Source organism: Pteropus medius, unplaced genomic scaffold (genome assembly GCF_902729225.1).
Source record: "Pteropus medius unplaced genomic scaffold, Ma_sr-lr_union100, whole genome shotgun sequence".
Classification (NCBI taxonomy): domain Eukaryota; kingdom Metazoa; phylum Chordata; class Mammalia; order Chiroptera; family Pteropodidae; genus Pteropus; species Pteropus medius.
Genome location: NW_024349800.1, coordinates 49,336,120 through 49,361,523, shown reverse-complemented (window position 1 = coordinate 49,361,523; position 25,404 = coordinate 49,336,120). Strand labels below are relative to the sequence as shown.

Genomic DNA, 25,404 nt, shown 5'->3' with positions numbered 1-25,404 from the left:
CTCAGCCACTGACTCCAATTCTTGCGCCCTCAGCAATGGAAGAGCTTGTCTCTTCGACCTGGGGGGGAGGGAGGGCGGGAATGGGTCTGTAATTTCTCTAAGATAAATAAAGGGGCAATAATTGATCTTCCTGTGCATCTACAAAGACCACTCGTCGTGTTGGAGCGGGGGAATGGAAGGTGGAGGGACACTAGGTGTCGGGCAAACGGGTGGAAGGCGAGGGAGAGGTCCTGGGGCCAGGTTAAGGACCCACTCCTACACACGGTCTCTGCGGTTCTACAATGCAACCCCGGGGCGGGGGCTCAGAGGAATCGGAGGGCGACTCGTCACGTGACAAACTACGACCACAACCCCCCTCCGAGGCCACTCGGCGGAAGTAGACGTTCGGAACGGAGCTCGGCGGCGCCGACTCCACATCCGGGAGAAGAGACGAGAGCGGAAGTGGCGTTGGTCTGGCCGGAGTCCTTGGGTGAATTTGTTAGGCGTGGAGAGGGAGTAATGTCTTCCAGACTCGGTGCAGTACCCGCCGTGAGTTTCTCGGTTTGAACGTTGTGCTTCAGGGGTAGCGCTGTTGAGCCCGCAACACGCGGTCCCTCGCTTTTGTCCCATCCTCAGAGTTGATTTTATCAGAGCCCATCGTAGGCCCCACCCTTCTAGGTCAGATCTACTTGTCCCCCCTTTTCTCTTCACTTTCCGCTGCCTGTTTCCCACGTCCTAGGACTCAGTTCCTTGCCAGATTGCCATCAGTTCCTGTTGCTTTTGCAGCTCCTGTGTTTCCTTGACCGTTGCCCTCCCGTTTTTTCTCCCTTTTAGACAGGGCTTTGAGAATGGGGGAGATGAAGGTTCTGGTGTTGTCACCTGCCGTGATTCTGTAGGATAGAACGGCACACTTTTCCTAAAAAGCCCTGCCGCCTTCCATTTGAAGTAGTTGCCCCAGGAGAACTTCATTTCTTCTGGGCACAGGGGTGTTTGTCTTTTTGTGGTCAAGGTTCAGAGGTCCCTAGCATTCACTCATGCGCTTGCTTTTGCTAGACTCCGGGACCCACATCCTTTAAACAGAAGAGGAACACGAGGATCGTGAGAGCTAAGAAGTAAGTGCGGTTTTCTGATGTTCATTTATAATTGTGTCGCCAGTGCTGGCCAATAGAACTCTCTGTGATGATGAAAATTTTCTGTATCCACACTGCCCAGTACTGTAGTCACTGGCCACGTGTGGCTTTTGAGCCTTTGAAATGTGGCTAGTGTGGAGGAACAATTTCAAACTGTATTTAATTTTAATTAAATTTAAATAGCCACCTGTGGCTAAAGTCTGCCTGATTAGACAGTGTAGATTTAAACCTAGACAAAAATTTAGCTTGCAAGAAAAAAGTACGAATTATAATAAAAATGGAATATATGACTCAGCGTACATATGACTACATTTATGTCCTCATGAATACTTTGGTGAACATGGGAAGGACTGATAAAAATAACTAAGAAATTCTTGTATTTTTCAAACTACTTGGCTTTGAGACTGGTGTATTATTGTGTATAGTGAATGTGCTAAGCTTTTTCATATTTGTTAATATTGAAAAGATTGTTAACTAGATACTCATTGGAAGGGATTAATTCATTCAGATAGCATTTACTAAATATCTATGTGCCAGCTGTGTAGTAGGTTAGATATACAGACATGAAAAACAAAACAGTTGAAAAGGGGAGCTAGGCGAATAGCTTAATACAATACAGTGTAATTTAGTATTTTCAAACAGGAATTTAATGTAGCCTTGCAAGAGAAGGGTTGCCAGAGCAAGTCACTCCTAAACAGACTTGAAAGTAAAGGAATAATGCAGTTAGCCAGAAAGGAAAGGTATTTTTTTTTTCAGAAGAGAAAACAGGATACGAACAGGTAAAATAATTTAATGGGATAGCAAGAGAGTTATTGTTAAAAAATATAAAGGTTAATGGGCCCTCATCTGTTAATCTGAATCAGTCATTGGGGTTAGGGTGTTGGCATTTTTATTTTTAACTGGCTCCCTCTAAGAGACTGCAGAATCTTCAAACCATTGGTGAGAAGAGACACTAGAAGAAAGTAGAGGTGAAACCATGGAGAACAGCATTTAAGGATTGAGTAGAATAAAAGGAGGCTGCAAAGGATACTGAGATGAACTAAAATACTTTTCCATTGAAATCTGAGTGTTTGTACCTAGAGAATGAACTATGGGTTCTTAAACATTCGTGGTAGATCAGAAAGGAGCTGAAAATAGGTTAAACTTTTCATCTTTGTGATCAGAAGCAGAGACTGAAAGGTCAGCACTACAGACAACACTACAAATTATGATAGTCATTAAAAAGTCACTGCAGTTATGATAGTCATTGGTTGAACCAAAAACTTTTTCTGCTCGTATTTATGGAGAGGGAAGTTTGAGATTAATCTAGTTTTTAACAAATAAGCAAATGCCCTGACTTAATAGGTAGATAGTGTAAAATACTTGAGAATTTTTGTTGAGACCTTTAAAAATGAAAGACAGAGAACGTGGAGGGAGGGATTCTCTAACCATATTGACTTAACCCCCAAGATGTTAACCATGCCAACCATATGAACTATTGATGTTTTTTTTACTATGCTCATGCTTATTCATGAGGAGGGATATGACTATATCTGGTCCTACAATGATAGTAAAAAAATTTCTTTGAGGACAGTTTCCTAAGAGGCGTCACATGAGACTGGACTCTTAATGGCCTGTTGATACTATCAGGTCTTTCTAGTAGAGATCGTTCCCATTGTTTGGGATGGTGGGTTTTGGCTCTAGGAGACTGCCAATTCTCATTTTAAAATTTTTACTATTTTTATTGAGATATAATTGAAATACAATAGACTGCACATATTTAAAATATATAATATGATTAGCTTTGACACATGTAAGTACCTGTGAAACTTCCCACAATCAAGATAATAGTTCCATCTCTCCCAAAAGTATTTTCATGTTTCTTTGCAATCCATTCCTCCCTCTACTCCTGTCCCCAGATACTGTTGACCTGTTTTCTGTCACTGTACAGTAGTTTGCATGTTCTAGAATTTTGTATAAATGAAATCATAACAGTATGTTGGCTTTTTGCATGATTTCTTTCACTCAGAATAATGATTTTAAATGAAAAATATTTTTTAATGCTGAATAGAATTCTATTATGGATATACTGTTATTTGTTTAGCTGTCTACCTTGATGAACATTTGAGTTATTTTCAATTTGGGGGTATTACAATAAAACTGCTATGAATATTCATATACAAGTCTCTGTGTGGAAAAATGTTTTCGTTTCTCTTGTTAAGTATCTAAGATGGTATTTATTTACTAAGATGGTATTTAGCATTTAAGATGGTTAGGTCATATGTCAGGATTATGTTTATAAGAAATTGCTTGTTTTCCAAAATGGTGGATTATTTTACATTCCTACCAGCAGTGTTTGAGAGTCTTTAATTTTAGCTAATTTAATGGGCATATGAGTATTGTTTCATTGTGGTTTTAATTTCCTTTTTTTTGATGAGTTGATGTAGAACATCTGTTCATGTGCTTATTGGCCATTCATATGTCCTCTTTTGTAAAGTGTCTGTTCATATGTTTTGCCCATTAAAAAAAGTTCTTTGTCTTATTATTAAATTGTAGTATTTTTGTAAAAATATTCTGTTCAATTCCTTTGTCTGATATATGTGTTTTGAATACTTCTTCCAGTTTGTGGTTTGCATTTCATTTTCTTAATGGCGTCTTGTGAAGAGCAAAAGTTTTAAATTTATCATTAAAAAATGATAAAAATTTCATTATTATTATTATTATTGTCTCATGCTTTTTGTATTCTATTTAAGAAAACTTTGCCATCCCTAAATGCAAATATTTTCTACTATGTTTTCCTCTAGAAGTTTTGTAGGATTTACATTTAGATCTGTGACTCATTCAGAGTTAATTTTTATGCGTGTATCTTAAGAGTCAATGTTAATTTCCATTTGTATATCCAGTTGAAAAGACTTTCCCTATTCAATTGCCTTGGCACCTATGTCAAAAATCAATTGAACGTGTATATGTGTTTCTGTTTCTAGACTCTCCTTATTCTGTTCCATTGATGTATATATCTGTCTTTTTGTCAATAATAAATTATCTTGATATCGTAGCATTAGAGTAAGTCTTCAAGTTAGATAAAGTCATCTAACTTCATTGTTCTTTTTCAAAATTGCTTTGTCTGTTCTAGGTTCTTTGTGTTTTTATGTAAATTCTACAATCGTTTCTATTAAAAGAAGCATGCTGGAGTATTGATTGGTATTATTTTGAATCTGTAGATCAATTTGAGAACTGCCATTTTAATAATATTGAGTTTTCTGATTTATGAGCATGCTATATTTTCTCATTTATTTAGGTCTTTAATTTCTCTCACCAGTGTGTTATAGTTTTCGTTGTAAAAGTCTTGGATGTCTTTCGTTAGGGTTGTTCTTAGGTATTTTATATGTTTTTTTATGTCATTGTAATAGTGTTATTTTTATAAATTCATTTTCTAGTTGCTTTTTCTAGTATCTAAGAATACAGTTGATTTTTCTGTGTTAACCCTGTATCCTGCCACTTGCTAAATTCATTTTTAGTTCTAATAGTTGTTCTGTATATTCCTTGGGATTTTCTTTGTAAGCAAATAAACAGTCTGTAAGTAGGGACAGTTTTACTTTTTTCCTTTTGTTCCTTATGCCTCCCTGTCCCCTTTTATAAAAACCTTTTTGCAGTGGCATTTAACAATGGAACCTTCTGGACCTGGAGTTTTCTTTTTGAGAAGGTTTTGATAACGAATTCAGTTTCTTTAATAGATATAGAGCTTTTCAGATTTCCAGTTTCTTGTGTCAGTTTTGGTAAGTTGTATTTTTCAAGAAATTTGTTCTTAATTTGTCAGTTTATTGGCATAAAGTTGTTCAAAGTATTCTCTTATTATTTTAATGTCAGTATGATAACTACTCTTTCATTCCTGCCATTGGTTATTTGTGGTATCTTTTTCTTGATCAGTCCAGCTACAGAGTTGTCAATTTTGTTATCTTTTCAGAGAACCAGATTTTCTTTATTGTTTCTAATTCATGAATTTCTCCTCTTTATTATGTTTTCCTTCTATTTATTTTAAAAAGAAGAATTTTTAAGGTTTCCTAGGATAAAATCTTAAGTCATTGATTTTAGATCTTCTTTTCTAGTAAAATCATTTAAAGCTTTTAAGTGTGCTTCTCAGTACTGCTTTAGTTGAATCGCACACATTTTGATATGTGCATTTTTGTTAATCACTTCAAAATATTTACAAATTTCCCTTGTGATTTCGTTTTTGACACACAAATTATTTAGAAGTAGATTGTTTAATTATCAGATTTTTAAAAAATTACATATCTTCTAGTCTTGCTTTCTAATTTAATTCTGATATGGTCAGAGCACATGTGTAATTTTCATCTTTTTAAATGTAAAGTTTATGGCCCGACATATGATCTATCTTGGCGAATGTACAATGTGCATTTGACAAGAACGTATATCCTGTAATTGTTGGATGTAGTGTTCTATAAATGTTGACTGGAACAAGATTTTGTTTTCCCTGAATTTTTGTCTAGTTCCATCAGTTGCTAAGAGGAAGAGGTCTTAAAATTGTCTGCTAAAAGTGTAGAATTGTCTATTTTTTCTTTAATTCTATTGGTTTTGCCTTGTGTACTTGGTTATAGACACATATAATGGGTAATTGTGTATTCCTTATGATTTGTTACTTTTATCATTATGAAGTGTCCCTTTTTATGTCTAGCAATGCTCTTTGTCTTGAAGTCTGTTTTATCCGATATTAAAACAGCCACTCCAGCCTTCTTGTGTTGCCGATTGCATGATCTAATTTTTTTCATCCCTTCACTTTCAATCTATATTGCTTTATATTTAAAGTGTGCCTCTTGTGGCAGCATGCAGTAGAGTATTGCTTTTTTTAATCTCTCTGAGTCTCTGATTTTTAAGTGGAGTATTTAGACCATAAATATTTAAATTAATTATGGATGTGGTTGGATTTAGGTCTACCATTTTATTATCTGTTCTCCGTACCCTGCTTTTTGTTCATCTATACCTTCTTTCTTGAATGTTTAGTGTCCCATTTTAATTTATCTCTTTGATTTTTTGGCTCGCTCTTGCTCTCTTCTGTTTGTGTGTGCATGCTCGTGCTCTCCCTCTCCCTCTCCTCCTCTCTCTCCCCCTTCCTCCTCCTCCCTCCCTCCTCCCTACGTGTGTGTGTGTGTGTGTGTGTGTCCCTCTCTCTCTCTCTCAGTACTGGTTACTTTAGGAATTACAATATAATACCTATTCTTCCACAGTCTACTTAGAGTTAATATCCTACTACTTTGCTTAAATGTAGAACCCTCACAACCATAGAGCTTCCTTTAACCCCCTGCCTGCTGACCATTAAGTTATAGCTGTCATATATACTGTATTTATATACATTGAGAACTTGACCAAATGTTAAAATTTTGCTTTAAAGAGTTTTTTTATATTAACGCAAGTTATTTACCATTTCTGTTCCTCTTTCTTTATTCTTAAAAACCCAAATTTCTCTGTCATCATTCCTTTCGCTAGAACAGTTTTCTTTAGCATTTCTCATAGAACAGATCTGCTGACAAATTTTCTTAGTTTTTCTTCATCCGAACAAATATTCCTAAAGGATATTTTTACTTCATCTTCTCTCTCAGGATTTTAAAGATGTTGTTGCACTGTTTTCTGTCCTACTTGGTTTCTGTTGAGAAATCCATGATATTTCGAATCACTGTTGCCTGTATGTAATATGTCATTTTTTCTGGCTGCTTTCTAGTTTTTTTTTTTATTGTTTAGTTTTGAACAGTTTTATTAAAATATGTCTAATGTGTGTTTTCTTTCAGTTTCTCTTCTTGAGTATTTGTTGAACTCCTTGAATCTGTAAATTAATTTCATTAAATTTGGGGAATTTTTCACCATTTTTTTCAAATATATTTTTCTGCCTCAGGCTCTTTTTTCTCTCCTTCTGGGATTACAACTACACTTAAGTTAAACCTTTAGATATTGACCCACAGGTTGTTGGGGCTCTGCGTTTTTCAGTCTTCTTTTTCTTATTCAGTTTGAATAATTTCTGTTGATCTATTATCAAGTTTAGAGACTCTTTCCTCTGTCTGCATTCTATTACTAAGACCATCCAGTGAGTTTTTATTTCAGATATTGTATTTTTCAGTTCTAAAATTTCATTTGGTTCTTTTTTAAGGTTTCTATTGTTTTTTCCTGATAATTCCCACCTTTTCCTTTATTTCAAATGTGTTTTCCTTTATTTAATGGAGCATAGTCATAATAGCTGCTTTAAAGTCTATGATAGTTCCAATATCTGTATTATCGTGGAGTTGACATCTGTTTACCATCTATGCCTTTGAGAATTGCTCACATTTTCCTAGTTCTTTGTGTATTGCATAATTTCAGAATTTATTCTCAAGATCGTGAATGTTATATATGTAGACTCTGGGTCTTTTTACACTCTGCTGGGGAATGTTAATGTTTTTATTTTAGCAGGTAACCTGTTTAGGTTCAGACTGTAAGTTCTGTTTTCCTTTCTGTGGGCATGGTTCAATGTCAGTTCCATTCTTTGAGTCTTTGCTATTATGGTTTAGGTCTTTTTTTGTACACAACTAGCTCAGGGGTTAGTCTGAGACCTTTTTGGGTGTTTCAAATCTTGGTTTATTTAGCTCTCCAAGCTTTTGATACATTAGTTTGGGTCTGTCTCACTCTAGTAGCTCACGGTTTAGTCTGAGACTTGTGCATTTGTTCAAATCTTGTTTTACTTTTCAAAGCCTTTGCTATGCTGGTTTGAGTATGTTCCACACATATATAGCTTAGGATAAGCTGTGAATTCATACACAAAATTATAGGATCCCTTTTCTGCCTCTCTCTTCTTCATGACTCCCAACCTCCTCCCAATCTATAGAAATTCCTTTTTCTGGTTTCTCTGGCCAGAAAGGTGGAGATTCTGTTGGAAACTGTTCAAAACTAAACATTGGTGCTCTGCAAATGGGGCCTACCTTTGTTGCAAAGCCCACTGTGAGAGAGCAAAATACTGGGAGGACCTTCTCTCAGTTTTGACTCCTCTCCACAATCTACTTGATTTTGTTTACTTTTCAGAGTCCAGAGTTTTCAGTTGTAATCAGTAGGAGGGATGGGCTGTGATGGGCTTACACTACCATGCCTGAACCGGGACTTCTCTATTAAAATTGTATTATTGGACCTCATGTGCAGAGAGGTGAAAATCATTCTTCCCTGTTCATAGCATACTGACATCATCAGTCACCATTATTGTTTATTATCCCCATTTCCTTCCCCTTCCCCCCACAGACAACCATGTTAACATGTTTGATATTTACCCTTAAATATTTATGAATTCTTGTAAAACAGCTAGTACTGTTTATGTGTATTAGTTTTTAATTTACCGAATTGACATTGTACTATAGATCTTGTTCTGTTTCTCTTTTCTTTCCACGGTATGTTTTTCAGTTATGTTCATGTCTCTCTATATAAATGATTTATCGCTTCTGACAACTACCTAGTGTTCCATAGTAGGCATTGATCACAATTTACTTACATATTTTCCTAAGAATGGTCACCTGTGTTTCTTTCAACTCTCTACTCCCACAAACTTCTATGTTTAATTCTTATCAGTTCTACCTCTGAAGTGTTATCTTGACTCTGTCAACTTACCATCTTTCCTACAAAACCTTAGTTCAAGCCCTCTTATTCATATGATTGCAGTGAGCTGCTAACTCTTCTTCTTTCCTTCATTCTTTCTCCATGAGTCATCTTCCATACAGCATTCAGAGTGACCTTTCTAAACCACAGATCTAAAGCAGGCCTCACACTTTGAGAACTGTTGCTCTGCAGTGTCTTTAGTCACATAGAAGATACTTTGTAGTTTTTCAGTAATGCTTGTTAACTACATACTGACTGGTCTTAGATTTGGGAAATTGGATTCAACTCTATACCAGACCTTTCTGGCCAGCTTAACAGACAAGATAGCTCCTTCCCTTTAGCTATGGAGCTAAGTATCATGTTGTCTAAGTAAGATAAGGGTGGCCCTGACATCAGGGTTTAGGAAGGAGGCTAAGGGAGAAGAAAGATGGGTCAGACTAGGGCTTACGAATTGTTTTTTTCCTTCTTTATTCTCTGGGATATTACTTAATTACTGTCCCTCTGTCAGGGAAATAGGGAGGCTTGGGCATACTGGATACAGATCCAGGGAGTCTTCTGGGCACAAACACCCTATTTGACTAATTTCTTTTCTTTGATGAATCCAAGAAGGAATGCCTACATGGGCTGCAGAGTGACCATTTTTGTGAACTGCTTACTCTTTTCAATTACAGTGAAGCATAATAATAATTGTATGTGTTGTATTAGATCAACCACTGTAATTATTTGAAGATTAGCATTGAAATTTTGTTCTTATTATCAGGCTTCTTAGGTTTTTTTGCACAGGTAACGAAGTTGGTTGTTTTCTTATGATATATAATAATTAATAGGAACTTTACTTCAGACCCTCCTTTGTAGTATATATCTTTGTGTCATATTAGTAGCAGGACCCAGTGCTCCATAAAGGATAACAGTTTCCAGTACACTGTCCCTCATGATGACTCCTTAAGTGGCTCATCATCTGCCTCTTCGTGTGAACCAGTGAGTGATTTTCCAGCATCTTTCCGAAAATCTACCTACTGGATGAAGATGAGAAGGATCAAGCCAGCTGCTACTTCCCATGTTGAAGGTATCAGTATCAGTATCTTATTCCAAATTCAGAGCACTCTCTAAAGTTATATTTTGAGATAGCTGTTGTAAAGAGCTCTTAAAGTATTAAGTACCACCACATACATGTTTTCTTATTAGTGATTAACATTTTATAAAGATGTTAGGCTATCACATACTGTTACCTTTGAGTTACAGAGTGAAATTCTTCTGCTCTTACTCCTCTAGGTTATACTGTTATTAACCTTTCTTCTTCATTATTTGAACTTTTCTCCCATTGTTCTAGTTTGATCCTCTGTTGAGGCTTTATAGGCTGGTGTAAAGGTTATTCTGGGTAGAATTGTCTTGCTGGTCATAGTCTCAAGGCCTTTTTGTAGCCCTTTGTCTTGAACAATTCTGCTTCAGTGTTAGCCTCAAATCAAAATCAAACAAAGCACACTGTACAAAGGTCTTTATTGTTTATAGGGAACAGTCAATCACTCGGGATGGAGAATAGTACAAAGGAAAAAGGGAAGTTGAGTCATTTGATGAAAAGATATAAAACCTCCCCTAAAAATGTCGCAACTGCCTCTAGGAGGCCTATGCTTGCTTATGATCTTTCCTTTTGATGGTCTTGTGAATGATGTTTTGAAGGCAGGCCCAGATGTTCACTTACAAACCATACTGAGGTTTTTTCTGCTTTTGTATGGTATTTCAGGGTCAGGTGGAGTATCAACCAAAGGAAAAAGGAAACCCAGGCAGGAAGAAGATGAAGACTATCGAGAATTTCCTCAGAAGAAGCATAAGCTCTATGGTAAGGGAGCAACTTCTTTAATTCTTTTTCCCTGGGTGCATGGGCTTTATTCTTTGCAGGAGAAAGACCTTAGGTTTTGCCCTTGGAGCACTTTTGAGCCCTTTGAATATTTTGACAAGGCATGGCCTCCATCCTGCCTTATTTTACCCTTCTGTCATGATTTAAGGGAGTCATTTGGTTGAGGGAGTGGGGCATAGAGGGTTGAGAAAAGGAAGGAGAGATTTTGGTACTAGAGAGGGGTTAGCAAAGGTGATATGTTGGCCTTCAAGTTTCTCTCTTGCATCAGGGAGGAAGCAACGGCCTAAAACTCAGCCTAATCCCAAATCCCAGACTCGTCGTATTCGGAAGGAACCACCAGCCTATGCAGCAGGTATGCTTTCTGTTGGAAACTTCGTGGGCTCTAGTTCTCGCATTCTGATTTTTGTTGTTGTTGGTAAAGGAATGATGTGCCAAAGCATTTCTTTAAGGAAGCAGGTATTAGGCCATGGGTTTGGGGTCAGACAGTCCCTTGTTGAAGTTTTGGCTTTTCATTAATTTTCTGATCTACCTCAATTTATTTAATTTCTGCAAGCTTTAATTTCCCTGTCTCTAAATAAGAATAATAAAGGTAGTCAGAATTGTGAGAATTAAATGGAATAAAATCATTTAATGAACTTTCATGCATAGGAAATACTCAGCAAACTGGTTGTTACATATCTCAGTATCCCATTATGATATGCTGCTATGAAAAATGTTGCCCATTGTCAGTTATACCTCAGTAAAGCTGGAAAAAAGTGTTGCTCCGTTCTTTAAGCCACTGGGCTTTGGATGTCTCTAAGATGGTTTTTATGATGGGGCATTGAATAGGACTTTCAGAAGCTCCTCGCTGTCTGAAAAAAAATTATTTCTACAAGTTATGCACAGTAAGTCTCTTTCCCCAGGAGGGGGAAAAAACTATTTTGTGATGCTTTTCCTAAATTCTGGGATCGTGCTTTTTGTTTCTGGAAAATACTGCAGATTATATCGTGTTCCTTTCTCTTCTTTGTAGGCAGTTTAGAGGAGCAATGGTACTTAGAAATCGTGGATAAAGGCAGTGTCTCCTGTCCTACCTGCCAGGCAGTGGGGAGGAAGACCATAGAGGGCTTAAAGAAACACATGGAAAACTGCAAACAGGTTAGATATTGTATAGTATTTCATAACTGTTTCATGTTATGATCTTTTACCCAAACTTTAGACATCTGGCTCTGTGTTGGTTATGCTGATTACTGTGGAGAAGAGTCAACATTGTGTCATAGGGAAACATAGGCTTTGCAGTCTGGTAGACTTGGGATTGAATCTTCACTCAGCCAGTTACTAGTTTTGTCCTTTAGCTTTTTATGTGTGAACTTGAGTTTCTTCATTTAAAAAGTAGAGATAAAATAATTACTACCTTGTATAGTCCATGAGAAGATAAAAAAGAAATAATCCATGCTAAGTTCCTACCCCATTACTTGGCAAATGTTGGCACTCGATAAATGGTAGTTCTTATTTTTTTAAAAACGAGTTGCCTTTACTTCTTTGCTGTCAAGGATGTGACACTGAGCTTGTGGGATTTTTTTTTGAAATTCATCGATTGTTGAGTTTGGGAAATAAAAGAGATACAGACACGAGCATTGGAGAAGGACTTCGTGACATTCTGTTTCTCTTTTGAATAGTTTGGCACTGAGCAGTATTTTTTCTCTGTAGGAAATGTTTACTTGCCATCACTGTGGGAAACAACTTCGTTCACTGGCAGGGATGAAGTATCACGTCATGGCAAATCATAATAGTTTGGTAAGAGTGTCTTCTGTCCTACATGAGCCTATGTGGTGTTTGGATGTCTTAGATGAGTGTAGATAACTCAGTGGAGGTGGCCAAGGCTCTGGGACTTTATAGGGGTGTGAGTAAGAAAATCTTTTTAATAGAAGAGTTCTGTACAATGAAACCTTTGGTGGTGGATTTTTGGTATTTCTGAGTTTAGGTTAGTCTCATAGTTTCGTATCCTGGGAGACAGAGGCTTAGAACTCTTATTTCCATTATAGTCACTTCCTTTTCACTCTAGAGGATGGAGAAAGCCAGGAGTTAGATAACATAGACTTCACGAGCATCAGCTTAGGTGCTGGTCCAGTCCTTGATTCTTCTGTGATAAAATTTTTTTTCTGGATCTCTCTTTTCCGTGTATCATCTGCTTGTTGGCTTCTCTTGCTTTCTAGCCCATTTTGAAGGCTGGAGATGAAATAGATGAGCCGAGTGAGAGGGAGCGGCTCCGAACAGTTCTAAAGAGACTGGGAAAGCTCAGGTGCATGCGTGAGGTAAGAGCTCAAGGACAGCAACTCCTGCCTGGTCTTGGGTCCATGTCTTTCTGTTATTCTTTTCTCTCTCTCCTTCTCCCTGTAGACCTGGGTCTGTATCATCTTCCAGCATAAGAATGACTCCTGCTTTTCCAGGTCTCCTGAACTTATCAGTATCTTTTTATTTTCTTTCTCATCTCTAAAAATTTATTTTTCCCCTTTTTCCTTTGTTCGAAGGGGTTTCTTTACCATCCTTTCTTTGGTGTGAAGAAGAGGATCCTAGTAACCTCACTGTGAGGAACTTCAATATTGCTGGGTATTTGATATTGGGGTAGAGTTGCATCGTAGACTAAGAAGGGAGCTCTGACACAGAGAAGGTGCACGGTTCTAGTTTCTTGAATGTTGTCTAAACATGGAATATGATACGTGATGGTAGATAGGACAGCCATTGGGCCAAGACAAGAAAGGGTTGTGCCAGTGGGAAATGTTGGAAAGGGTCTAATGATATCAGATCTGTTTGTGTGGAGTGGTAGTTGAATGCCTTGTGGCTGTTTAGAAATTTAGAGATCATGTCAAAAGATGTAAGATTATAGTATAGGTTTCTCTCCTGTGTTCAGAGTTGCTCTAGTAGCTTCACCAGCATCATGGGATATCTGTACCATGTCAGAAAATGTGGCAAAGGGGCTGCAGAACTGGAGAAGATGACTCTGAAGTGTCACCACTGTGGAAAGCCATATAGATCGAAGGCTGGACTTGCATATCACCTGAGATCAGAGCATGGGCCTGTGAGTACTGATTACTTTCTAGCCCCTGTTTGGGGATATATTCTGTGGTAACTGCTTACCCCTACGTCTTCCCATATATCCTCGGTTCCTCATTTATATCCCTGTTTACCCTTTGAATGTTTTTGTTCTCTCTTCCTTTGTTCTCTTATTTCTTCCTTTTGAACATTCTTAGTTTAGAGAAATCAAAGTTCATTGTAGTCTGGGCAGAAGCACACTCATTATATTTTTAAAGTTTAAGGCATACCCCCTTAGCTACAACTCTTGTGGGAATCTGTCCAGCTGGTTTCTGTATTCCAATTTTTTTGTCTTGACTTTTTTTTCCTGATTACATTTCTGTATTCCCACCCTACACACCTCATTTTTTTTTAAGTTAGGTTTCGAGGTATAATTTACATGTGGTAATTAATGTTTACCCTTTTTGATGTACAGTTATAAGAGTTTTGACAATTATGTACATCTATGTAACCACCACAATCAAGATATAGAATAATTTGATCATCCTCCCAAAATTCCCTTCCGTCCCTTTGTAGTCAGCTCTTCTTGCCATCCCTAGCCCCTGGCCACCACTGATCTATTTTCTGTCCCTATAGTTTTTTCATCATATAAATGGAATCATACAGTATGGAGCTTTTTGAGTCTGACTTCTTTCACTTAGCATAATGCATTTGAGATTCATTCATATGTTGGTATGTATCATCAGTTTATTCCTTTTAATTTCTGTTTAGGATTTCATTGTATGGCTATTTCACTATTTTATTTACCAGGTGAAGGACACTTGAGTTGTTTCCATTTTTTGGCAATTATGAACAAAGCTTCTATAAGCATTCACTTAACGATTTTTGTGTGACAATAAATTTTAATTTCTCTTGGGTAAATACTTAGGAATGGGACTGCTGGGTCATATGATAAACATATGTTTAACTTTATAAGAAACTACCAAACTGTTTTCCAAAGCGGCTGTGCCACTTTGCATTCTCACCAGCAAAGGATATGAATTCCAGTTGCTTTGCATCCTTGTTAGCACTTGTTATTGTCAGTGTCGTTTTACTGCAATTTAAATTTTCATTTCCCTCATGAATAATGATGACTAATGACGTTGGCCATCTTTTCATGTGCTTATTGGCAATGTCAGTCTTTGGCAAAGTGTCTTCATTAGTGAAGTTGTCTATTGAGAGCCTCTCTTCATTTTATTTTTGGAGTTTTTGTTGTTTTACTATTAAGTTTTGAATATATTCTGAATTTTTTATGTATTTTGGACACAAGTTCTTTATTAGATATGTTTTGCAAATATTTTCTCTCAAATGTGTAGCTTGTCTTTTCATTTTTAATGATGTTTTTCAAAGAGTTCTTAATTTTGATAAAGTTCAATTTTTTTTCTTTTATGGATAATGCTTTGTTATTGTATATATTTTTGTTCAATCTAATGTATAGTTTTATATTGCTCCTGTAAAAAAAAAAATCACCACAAAACTAATGGCTTAAGCAACACAACTGTGTTATGTCACAGTTCATTAGGCCAGAAGTCCAGGTATAGCACGACTCAGCTGGCTTCCCTGCGTGGAGCCTCACCAGGCTAGAATCAATGTGTCAGTAGGGCCATTCCTTACTGGAGTCTTGAGGAGAGAATCTATTCCTAGTTTCATTAAGATTGTTCAAGAATTCAGTTCCATGCAGTTATAGGACCTCATTTCCTTGCTTGCGGTAGGCCAGGGGTTGTTCTCAGCTTCTAAGGGCCATCTTCATTCCCTGGCTCATGGTTCCCTTCATTTTCAAGTCAGCAGCAGTATGGAGTCTCTCTCTCATGCTTTAAATCTCTCCTGCTGCTTCTGTCATGTCTCTCTTACTTAAAGTCACCTGATTAAGGACTTTAATTAGATCTACAAAATAACTTTCACATCACCTAGATTAATGTTTGAATAACTGATGACTATAGCGTGGCCAAGTTGATACATCAAAAAAGTCATCTCACCCCTAATATAATATTATATGTCAACTGTAATTTGAAAATAAATTTAAAAAAGAATAATATCCAGGTCACGAAAATTTTCTCCTTTGGTTTCTTCTAGAAGTTTTATTGTTTTATGGTTTACATTTAAGGCTATTATCCATTTTGACTTAATTTTTGTGTATATTATGAGGTATGTGTTAAGATTCATTTCTTTGCATATGGCTATTTGTTGACTTTGAACCACTTCCATTGACTACAACAGAATAGATTTTATCCTGCTCAGAAGCTTTTTTACCAGTAAGATGTGCATTAAGATGGTGGAGCTTTGTGCTAGTGGGTAGCAAGCTGATAAAAAGCTTTTTTGATATATAGAGCAAAAAAGACAGCCCTTAATCATTGGCTCTAATGGAAGCCACTTCTCAGGCCTGTTTTTTGCTATGTCTCATTCTTGCAGATCCCCTTCTTTCCAGAATCAGGACAGCCAGAGTGCTTAAAGGAGATGAGCCTGGAGCCAAAGAGTGGGGGCCGAGTTCAGAGGCGTTCTGCCAAGATAGCTGTATACCACCTGCAGGAGCTGGCCTCTGCTGAACTGGCCAAGGAATGGCCTAAGAGGAAGGTTCTTCAGGATCTGGTACCTGATGATCGGAAGGTAAGGTGGAAACCTGTATTAATTTTGAAGGATTATGTCTGATACTGTGCTTATTACATACAGAAAAGTAAATGCACTTGAGTGAAGTACATGGTAAACAGAATTTATTGGAGATGGAGTACATCTGATCCAGCTTCAGTGTTTTGTTTCATGTAGGTCCTAGAGAACCAGTCGGTTTCAGAAGTTCCTTAAGGAGTCTCTTAATTTTGGACTTCTTCCAGAGAGAACCTAAATTTCCAGATTAGTTTTTCTGCTTAGTTTTTGCCTAGTGTGTTTCTACTTTGTTAGTTCACATGTAGTAGTTTATACTTAGTTTAGGGAAATACTGAACACTTGGTTAGGGTGTGTAGTCCAGTTTTCTCTATGGCAAAATTATAGTTTTCCCCTTTGTAATTAGTGAATATTTTGTGGGAAGATTAAGACTACATAACTAACTTGTGTTTTATCATACTTCTACCCACTTACTTTAGCATCCATCAGTGTCATGCCTGCAACAGTTATTTCTGTGGTGTTTCCTTAATGATGATTTTCTGTTTCCATCATTTCTTCTACAGTTGTTCATTGGAATTCTTCTGAGAAAGATCCGTCCTTTTTTTCTGTTAATTTATTTTATATTAATATAGACTCATGGATATATTTATTCTATCACCTATGATCCAGTGTTGTTGTTATTTGTTTTGCTGCTCAAATTGTTCCGGATTTGGTCATCAAGAGCTCTTTCAAGTGGGCTCCCATATATTTTTCGATACTCCCTTATCATTTTTTTTGAGCTCTTTTTTACTCTCTGACACCGCATGATACTGTAGGCTCATCTTGCATTTTTCCTGCCCTAGCCTTGGAATCAACCATTTCTTTAATGAATTCTGGTTCCTTTTATTGGAGAATATATTTAGAAGCCAAGATTGGAGTGCTAGATGTATTCATTCCTACTAGGGTGTCATGCTTCTGGTCCTTCTTGGTGGATAGACCTAGGATATATATGTATGTGGATTAATGGATGCATACACACACTCCGTATTCGTTTCTTTGTCTATCTATATATTAAAGCCATGATACCTTTAATTCCAATCCAACACCACAGGTTTCATTCTCGCCTTCCTCTTTTCCTTATCTGTAACTCCTTTCTTCAACAGTGAGAATCCTGGCTCTTGTCTACAATATATTTACCTTGTTCAACCCTAGTACAACATAAAGTAGTTTCAGAACTGTTAATCCATACCCCTGTAAAAAACAAATTTATTAACTAGAGACAATATTTGTGTGTAGTTCTTTTCATCTTTAGCCTTACAGTCAAAATTCTATTTTTCAGTTAACTTACATTGGTTTATCCCCCATCCCCATCATTATGTTTCTCATTTGTAATAATTAGATTCACATGTAACTCTTATTAATTTTGGGTTCCCCTTACATCCTGTTTAATTTAAACTATTCATTTATTTAGGGAGTACATAAAGCATTACCATGCTTCTAAAAATCAGACGTATACAAAAAGTTCTTTTCAGAGAAGTGTCACCACCCCCTCTTTCCAACAGTTCTGTTCTAAGTCCCCTTTTATTTCCATTCTGTTCTTATCCCACTGCCCCTAAAGACAACCAGACTCAATAGTTTCTGGTTTATCCTTCCTGTATTTTTATGGGATGGATATATGAATATTTTTTTATATCTCCTTTCTTACTATGGATGCCTTTTTTTGTTTGTTTTGCTTTATTTCACTTAAAATATATCCTGGAAATCACTCTAAATGTGCTCATAGAGATTATCCTCATTTCTTTTTTATAGCTGCATAAATATGATAGTTTATTATGTGAATGTAATAGTTTATATAAATATTTCCCCATCAGCATAGAAGATTTTAGTTGAATCCATATATATACTAGCTGCAGAGAAGGGGAGATACTTATAAATATAGCCATCTCCATGCTCTGATTTCTTTTGTAGCTTTACCAGAGTCTCTCTAGTCTGCCTTCCTTACTGCCCCCATTACCTCTATGGCCTTTGGTCTTAGAATAGTTTCTGAGACTACCCAATAGACAAATATACTTAGCAGTTTCAAGAACTTTAAAAGGTCTTACATATTACAGTTTTTTTTACATATGAAAATATACTTATGGAACTCCAGAATTACAGAACCTGAAGAGTTGGGTGTGAATATTCCTCTAATAAAGTGTTTCTTGTCTCGTAGTTAAAATATACTCGCCCTGGGCTACCTACGTTCAGCCAGGAAGTACTACATAAGTGGAAGTCGGATATCAAGAAGTATCATCGCATTCAGTGTCCTAACCAGGTGGTTCTTTCTCATTCATTTATTCAGTAAATGTTTATCATGTATCTGCTGTTGTTTCATTTATTCCTTTGTGACAAAGCACCTGAACCTTAGTGATTTAAAACATCAAATATTTTATTTGTTCACAATTCTGTAAATTAATAATTCTTGTCAGGGCTCAGGGTAGTTCTCCTGCTGTGCATAGCATCAGCTGGAAGCTCAGACGGGACCTGAATATCCCAGATGGCTTCTGTGTAGCTAATTCAGCTGGGAGCTTATCTCTCCACGTGGCCTCTTTCTCTAGCAGGGTAGTTGGTGACAGACTTTTCAGAGTATTCCAGGAACATGAAAGTGGAAGCTGAAGATCTCTTAAGGCCTAGCTTCAGAATTCGTTCAGCATCTTTCCATGGCATTCTTTTGGTCAAAGGAAGCACAGGGCTAACCCAGATTCAAGGAGAGGGTAAATAGAATAGACTCCGCATCTTGATTGGAAGAATGACAGAGCATTTCCAGCCATCTTTAATCTACCCTAGCTATATGTAGTACTTTGGGGAGGAATAGATACATAAGAAATAGAAGATACATTTGTACTAAAAAAATCAGATTTAAAAAAAAAATCTAACCATATATATTTCTGTGTTTCTTTAAGTATAAGACATACCAGGGAAGGGAATGTCTTAAGCTTTTGTAAACAACATGTTCACCTCTTTTACTTTTCGTTGGTTTTTCTTCCTGCTTTTGTGGCTTGCATATGAATCCTTTTTCTGTTTGGTTTATGGTACAATTTTTTGGGCTTTGTCCTTCAAATATAGAGTTGGTCAGTGTAAATGACCAGATTGCTAAGAGAGGGATGCTGTTTGGTGTAGTCTTCATGTTATTTCTCCTCCTTTTTTTTCAGGGTTGTGAGGCTGTCTACAGTAGTGTATCTGGCCTTAAGGCTCACCTGGGCTCTTGTACATTGGTTTGTAACTTTCTGAACTATTTTATTCTTAACATGACCTCTGAAATAGTCTGACATAGAAGAGAATTCAGTTTAGGTGAACAGCTAGTTGTCCTGTTTTCTGTTATCTTCTGAGGCTGGTTTAGTTTTGTATGACCCAAAGAACATTGGTCTCTTATTGAGTAAGATGCCAGGGTATGTCCAAGATGCAGAAAAGGCCGACATAGCCATAAATCATATCAATTAAAGAATTTGGAGAAAAATAAAGTAGTTCTGAATCCCTATCAGGGGTTTAACTTCTTCTACATGAGCCTCTCCCACATTGGACCTGCCCTGTCTTATTGGGCCTTAAACTTTCTAGAATCAACTTATATGTACTTAATCTGGATTGGTGAAGATCCTCTGAACCCACCTGAATTATACTGGCCTCTGGGGATGGGAGGTGGGATCCCTGGGTGTCAGGCTAACAGCCATTCACCTCACTGAATCTTTTCCATGTTGACCCAGGTGCCCTACAACCCACCAGCCGTGGGGATTGCTGCCACTTTCCAATCCCTTTCAGAAGTATCTCCTCACACAAAATGAGCACCATGGAAACCCGAAGCTTCAGGAGGGGAGAGAAGTCTCAGTTCAAGGCAACCAAGGGAGTTGTAGGCACCCAAACCAGATCTGTCCAGGAACGTTTAGGAGTTTGTCATCTTGATCTTAGATTCTGAGTCCTTAAACTAGGTATTATGGATGGTACTCTTCTAATTCTGGATTTCCAAGGCCCTTTTTGCAGCAATGGATTACAGTGGGAAGAACTGCAGGTTTATCTCTTGTGAACTTCAGGGGTTTGATCATTTTGGGGGAGGAAACAAGAGAACCTTGAAAGTGAAATGAAAGGAACAAGGGAAGGTAGAAAAATATGACACATCACATAAGTAGGAGAACTTCAGGTCGTGTTGAAAAGGGTGGGGGTGGGGGTGCATTAGGATAGATTTACAGTGGTGATAGTCTGCCCAAACTGATTTTCCTAAATATATCATTGTTTTGGATTTTCTTTCTTCTTATCTTTGCTGAAGTAGAATCCCCTCTTTTCGTCTCTGACAATTCCTACACATAGCCCAGATATGTGTTTCTGAATTTACCAGTAATTCTCTTTTCTTTCATTCTTGAAAATAGGGGACCTTTGTGGCTGGAAAATACAGGTGTCTTCTGTGTCAAAAAGAATTTGTGTCAGAGAGTGGTGTCAAGTATCACATAAACTCTGTTCATGCTGAGGTGAGATTTCTGCTTTCCCACAGGGTTTTTATAATTCTCTGGGCCCAATACATAACACCACAGGAGAGGTGGATTCTGTGTCTATTTTTATGAGCTAGGACTGTCAAGGAAAGTGACTCTTAAACTGGTTACCAGAGACATTGGAGTTAAAATACTTTCTAAAATTAGATGTGTAATTATATTTTTCTATAAAAGCATTTGAAATCACTGTGAGAATCCCTGAGCTCTTCTAATTCCCTTAAATCCAGTTAAATCAAGCATTTGGGAACCAGGCTGAATTTATACCTTTGTAATTCTTGTTTTATAGCAGTCTTTATACTTCTGTTTTCTAGTATTCTAATGTCTTCAAACAACCTGTTTTTAATTCTGTTAAAAGTATTGCATAGAAGCAACTATAAAGGACATTATTGAGACAGTGGGGGAATTTGAATACCGACTATATTAAATAATAGTAATGTGTCCATGTTAATATTCCCAATTGTGATAATTGTAGTTGTACAGGAGAATGCCCTTGTTCTTAGGCAGATACATGCCGAAGTATTTAGGGATGAAGTAGCATGATGTCTGCAGCTAACTTGCACATTGTTCAGAAGGAAGGAAGAAGAAAGGAAGAGATGAACAATAGCAAATCTAGGTTCATTAAATGATTGTAACTTTTCTGAAGGTTTGTGAATTTTCAAAATAAAAAAAATCAGTATAAAAATGCTTTAAAGTTCAGAAAGTAAAGAGTTTTCTCTTGGGCAAAGTATTTTAGTAGTACAGTTGAACAGAGAAAGTATTTATTGTATAATTAAACACTCATTGCAAAAGCTTCAGGCATAGAGTGTGTATTATCTTGGAATATCTTATTGCAGAAACTATTGTTACCTGATGAGGAAAAATAGCAAGTACCTTGAGCTGTTCTCTGCTCTCAAATTGAATAATTCTTAACAACGTGGGCTTTAGTTAGTGTCATCAAAAGTGGTTCCTGTTGCTTTACTGGTTTAAGCTTTGGGAATCCCTTTCTGTATCTGAGATTTTTTTTTTCTGGAACGTATTCTTTTTTTTTTTTTTTTAATAATAATAGTGTACCTTTTTATGTTTCAGGAAGTAGTTGAAAGATAAATATTTTCTGACAAAATCTGGCCTTCATATAGTTAACTTATTTCTCTAGTGTCTTCCTAAAAAGTTGGAACCAACAAATTTCACTCAGTTTGGGGCTTGCTCCCCAAACTTTTATTCAATGATTTATGCCTGTATTTATGAATTATATGTGGTGATGAAACATCTTTACCCTGTTCCTCCATCTCTGTCTCATATTTTCTTACATTAGTTTTTTTAATAGTAATTTTCAGACGCATGAAAATGGACAGACAGAAAAGTATAATGAACAACTGTAAGAGTCATCGGTGTATGGCCAATCTTGTTTGATTTGTAACTACACTCACTTTTCTTGTCCCTTTAAGGCTTATTTTAAAGCAAATTCCACATACAATGTTATAACCACAACCATCATTACACTTAAAAAAATTAACAATGATTCTTTAATATCATCATATATTCAGCCGTTGTTTAAATTTCCCTAATTATCTTCTTTTTTTTTTCAGTTAGTTTATTTAAATCAGGATCTAAACAAAGGTTTATATACTGCATTTGTCTAATTTAATCAAGAGTAGTGCTATCCAATAGAAATGTAATGTGAGCCATATATGTAAAAATTTCCAGTAATCACATAAAAAATATAAACAAAACAGGTAAAACTAACTTTAATAATACATTTTATTTAACCAAGTGTATTGAAAATACTGTTTAGCATGTAGTCAATAAAAAATTATTGAGATACTTTACATTTTTTCATACTAAGTCTTCGAAATTGGTATGTATTTTACATTGAAAACATATCTCAATTTGGATTAGCCACAGTTCAATAGCTTATTCGCCACATGTGGCTAGTGACTGTCTTATTGGACAATGCAGGGCTAGACATTTTCCCTTACTCTTTTTTTTGCCCTTTAGTTGTTGAAGAAACTGGGTCATTTGTCGTATGTGTTTACTCACATTCTGGATTTGCTGATTGTATTCCTGTGCCGGTGGTCTTCTGTCCTGGGTAGTTCCTATAAATTGGTTGTTAGACCTAGAAGACTGATCAAATCACTTGATTTAGGTTGAAATTCGTTCTTTTTTTTTTTTTTGCAAGAATATTTCATAACTGGTTTCCATGTGTCTCAACTCTTAATTTATAAACTGAGGCTCAAAGAGGTTAAGTAATTTTCCCATGGTCACAGAGCTAGAAACACCTGGGATTTGCGCCCAGGTAGTCTGGCTGCAAAACTCATGCTCTTAACCACTATACTATCATGAAATAAAAATCTCCCATTGCCCAGTGCTTTTACATTTCATGAGGAGGTTTTTACAAAGGGGATAAATGAGTAGATGGTGCTAAGTAAACAGACTCTGTAGGTCAGTTATTGAAGTACCCCAAATCATGTGCACAATAAATATGTACAATGAATGCTCTCGTATTGATTTTCTCCAGTTTAAGAGAGTTCTAAGCTCTGGTTCCATGTCTGTTTCCTTATGTTTAGGGTATTCTGCCCTAAAACCATGCATTTAAAAACAGTTCTTCCTGTATCCCCTCTTTATGCTCTTGTCTGTGTTTTGACTGGATAATGTTTCTATTTTGCCTCTGCAGGATTGGTTTGTTGTAAATCCAACAACAACCAAAAGCTTTGAAAAGCTGATGAAGATAAAGCAGCGGCAGCAAGAAGAAGAAAAGCGGAGGCAGCAGCACAGGAGCAGAAGGTCTCTAAGAAGGCGGCAGCAGGCTGGCATCGAGCTGCCTGAGGCAGAGCTGAGTCTTAGAGTAGGGAAGGATCAGAGGAGGAGCAATGAGGAACTGCTAGTGTCGACCTCCTGTAAGGAACCAGGGCAGGAGCCATTGCCAGCACAGTCCCAGAAAGTAAAGCCCTCAAAGACTAATCATAAACGAGGAAGGAAATAGGCAGGCAGTGTGAAAGCACTCCTGGGAGAGTGGATGTGATGCTGTTGTCACGGGGACCTGTGCTGAGAGGACTGAGTCATGGGGGCTAAGTGAAGAGAAGTGTACTCTTTCAGCCATTTGTGTAAGGCTATGACTTTCTCAGCTCCTTCCTCTTGTATAAATTTCACTGTTTTCCCTACTTATTCACTCTGACCCCCACTCCCACCCTTTTCGCTAGGTTTTCCCGCTATTCCTCATTGAAGTCTTCTTGTTTTTCTCTTATCTTGCCCAAAGAGCTCCCTCTTAAGGCCAACTGTAGGCCCCTCTTGTCCTATACAAGACTAAGAAACCTATTTGGTTGTCCTTCTCTTCCTGGGGCATATAATATTTTTGGAAGCTCCATTGATTTAGTAGTCATACTCTATCATCTAGCTTATAAAACAATTCCGTTAATTTTTAAAAACCATACTGATTAATCATTTTGTATTTGTGATATAATAAGCCTAGAAGCTGGAAATGTCACTCATATGATAAGGTAACCCTGTCTCTTTGGGAAGCAAACTTTATGGAGGCTGTTTGTTCTCAATATGGTTTTAGGATTGAAAGTAAGTAAATGGACTTAGGAAGAAAAAGCTAGAAATTCCCTACACTAGTTTACTGGGAAATGCTTTTTGTTTGTCCCAAGTAGCAGTGACTAGACCCACAGGCATGAAAATCAGCCTTAGGAATAATGTGTCCCAAATATTAAAATGACTAGAGAGAAGAAAGTAGAAGAAGCAATAAATACTGCCTCAGCTTTCTGGGGCTTGAGGCCCCATTTGTCACTATAATCAATGTCCTCCTGAAGCTTGTTTTTGCTCCCTCAGTTTTAAGAATTGAGAAATACCACATTGATTGCCCCTGATGTTTTGATACAGAAGCCTAGTGTTCCTGGTAACACCACTAAGTTTGGTAGCCAAGGTACACATTCCTTCTCTTTTGAACTTGACCTCACTTGTTAGTCTATAGCCCACTAATTCCTCTTCCCTCCTTTTAGTAAACCTCTGAATTTTTGAGAATATTGTCCTCTGTCCTCTTTTATATGTGTTCTATCCTGTTTATATCCTGAGACTTTGACACCAGATGTAGATATTTATCTGGAGTTAGAAAGAAAATTTGTTTTTCTGTACCTCATGCCTACCTGATGTCTAATGGACGATTTCTCTCTGAGGCTGACTTTCTCTGGGTCATTGCTTAGAGCAGCTCTGTTGTCGTGTTTCTGGATTCCCTTCCCCTTCTCCATACGTATTGGTCTTATATATTCTTGCCAATTTTTGTGGCACATGCCACATAAAAAGCAAGAGACTCTTAACCCTGATATTGACAAGTACTGCCTTTTTAAATTCTGAAAGGCTTTTACCAATCTTTAACTGTTCTCTGCTCCTCCATATAGCTTTTAAATGTGGGCTTTTGTGAAGACCACTTTGAAACAAGGGGCATTGAAACCTTATTTGGGTACTGCCAAAATAGGTAGTTTTGAAACAAATGAAGGAAATAGTATGATCCACTCTACATCTTCATTGGCAGTTGTGCCCTCAGAGCCCTTTCAGTAGATGGGGATTGTCAGGGAGGAGAAATGAAGAATCTATGTTAATTTCTGGTGAGTAAGACTTGGGAAATGTTCGGCAATGATGAAAGAAATAAACAACTCTCCGTTAGATTGACGTTTCCAGTTGTTCATTGACTCCGGCTTGCTACTTGATTCCTTGTTGATGCAGTGTA

At 37.1% G+C, this 25,404-nt stretch overlaps 1 protein-coding gene across 4 annotated transcripts; it reads left to right on the top strand.

The window, feature by feature from the left end:
- The first annotated feature begins 361 nt into the window (after positions 1-361).
- ZNF512 (zinc finger protein 512) lies at positions 362-25,346 on the top strand. Of its 4 annotated transcripts, none has more exons than XM_039887529.1 (14): positions 362-528; positions 1,033-1,091; positions 9,593-9,777; positions 10,453-10,548; positions 10,835-10,918; positions 11,576-11,700; positions 12,253-12,339; positions 12,759-12,857; positions 13,454-13,621; positions 16,024-16,218; positions 18,401-18,502; positions 19,380-19,442; positions 20,586-20,684; positions 23,356-25,346. In XM_039887529.1, the coding sequence occupies exons 1-14, from the start codon at positions 499-501 to the stop codon at positions 23,662-23,664; spliced, it is 1,701 nt and encodes a 566-aa protein (XP_039743463.1). In that variant the 5' UTR covers positions 362-498; the 3' UTR covers positions 23,665-25,346. The 4 variants fall into 4 exon arrangements, 3 of the variants coding, with proteins under 3 accessions (XP_039743463.1, XP_039743462.1, XP_039743464.1); XR_005658310.1 differs by lacking the exon at positions 23,356-25,346 and adding an exon at positions 19,929-20,150 and having other exon boundaries at positions 363-528; positions 9,590-9,777; positions 20,586-20,675; XM_039887528.1 differs by having other exon boundaries at positions 363-528; positions 9,590-9,777.
- The last annotated feature ends 58 nt before the right edge of the window (positions 25,347-25,404 follow it).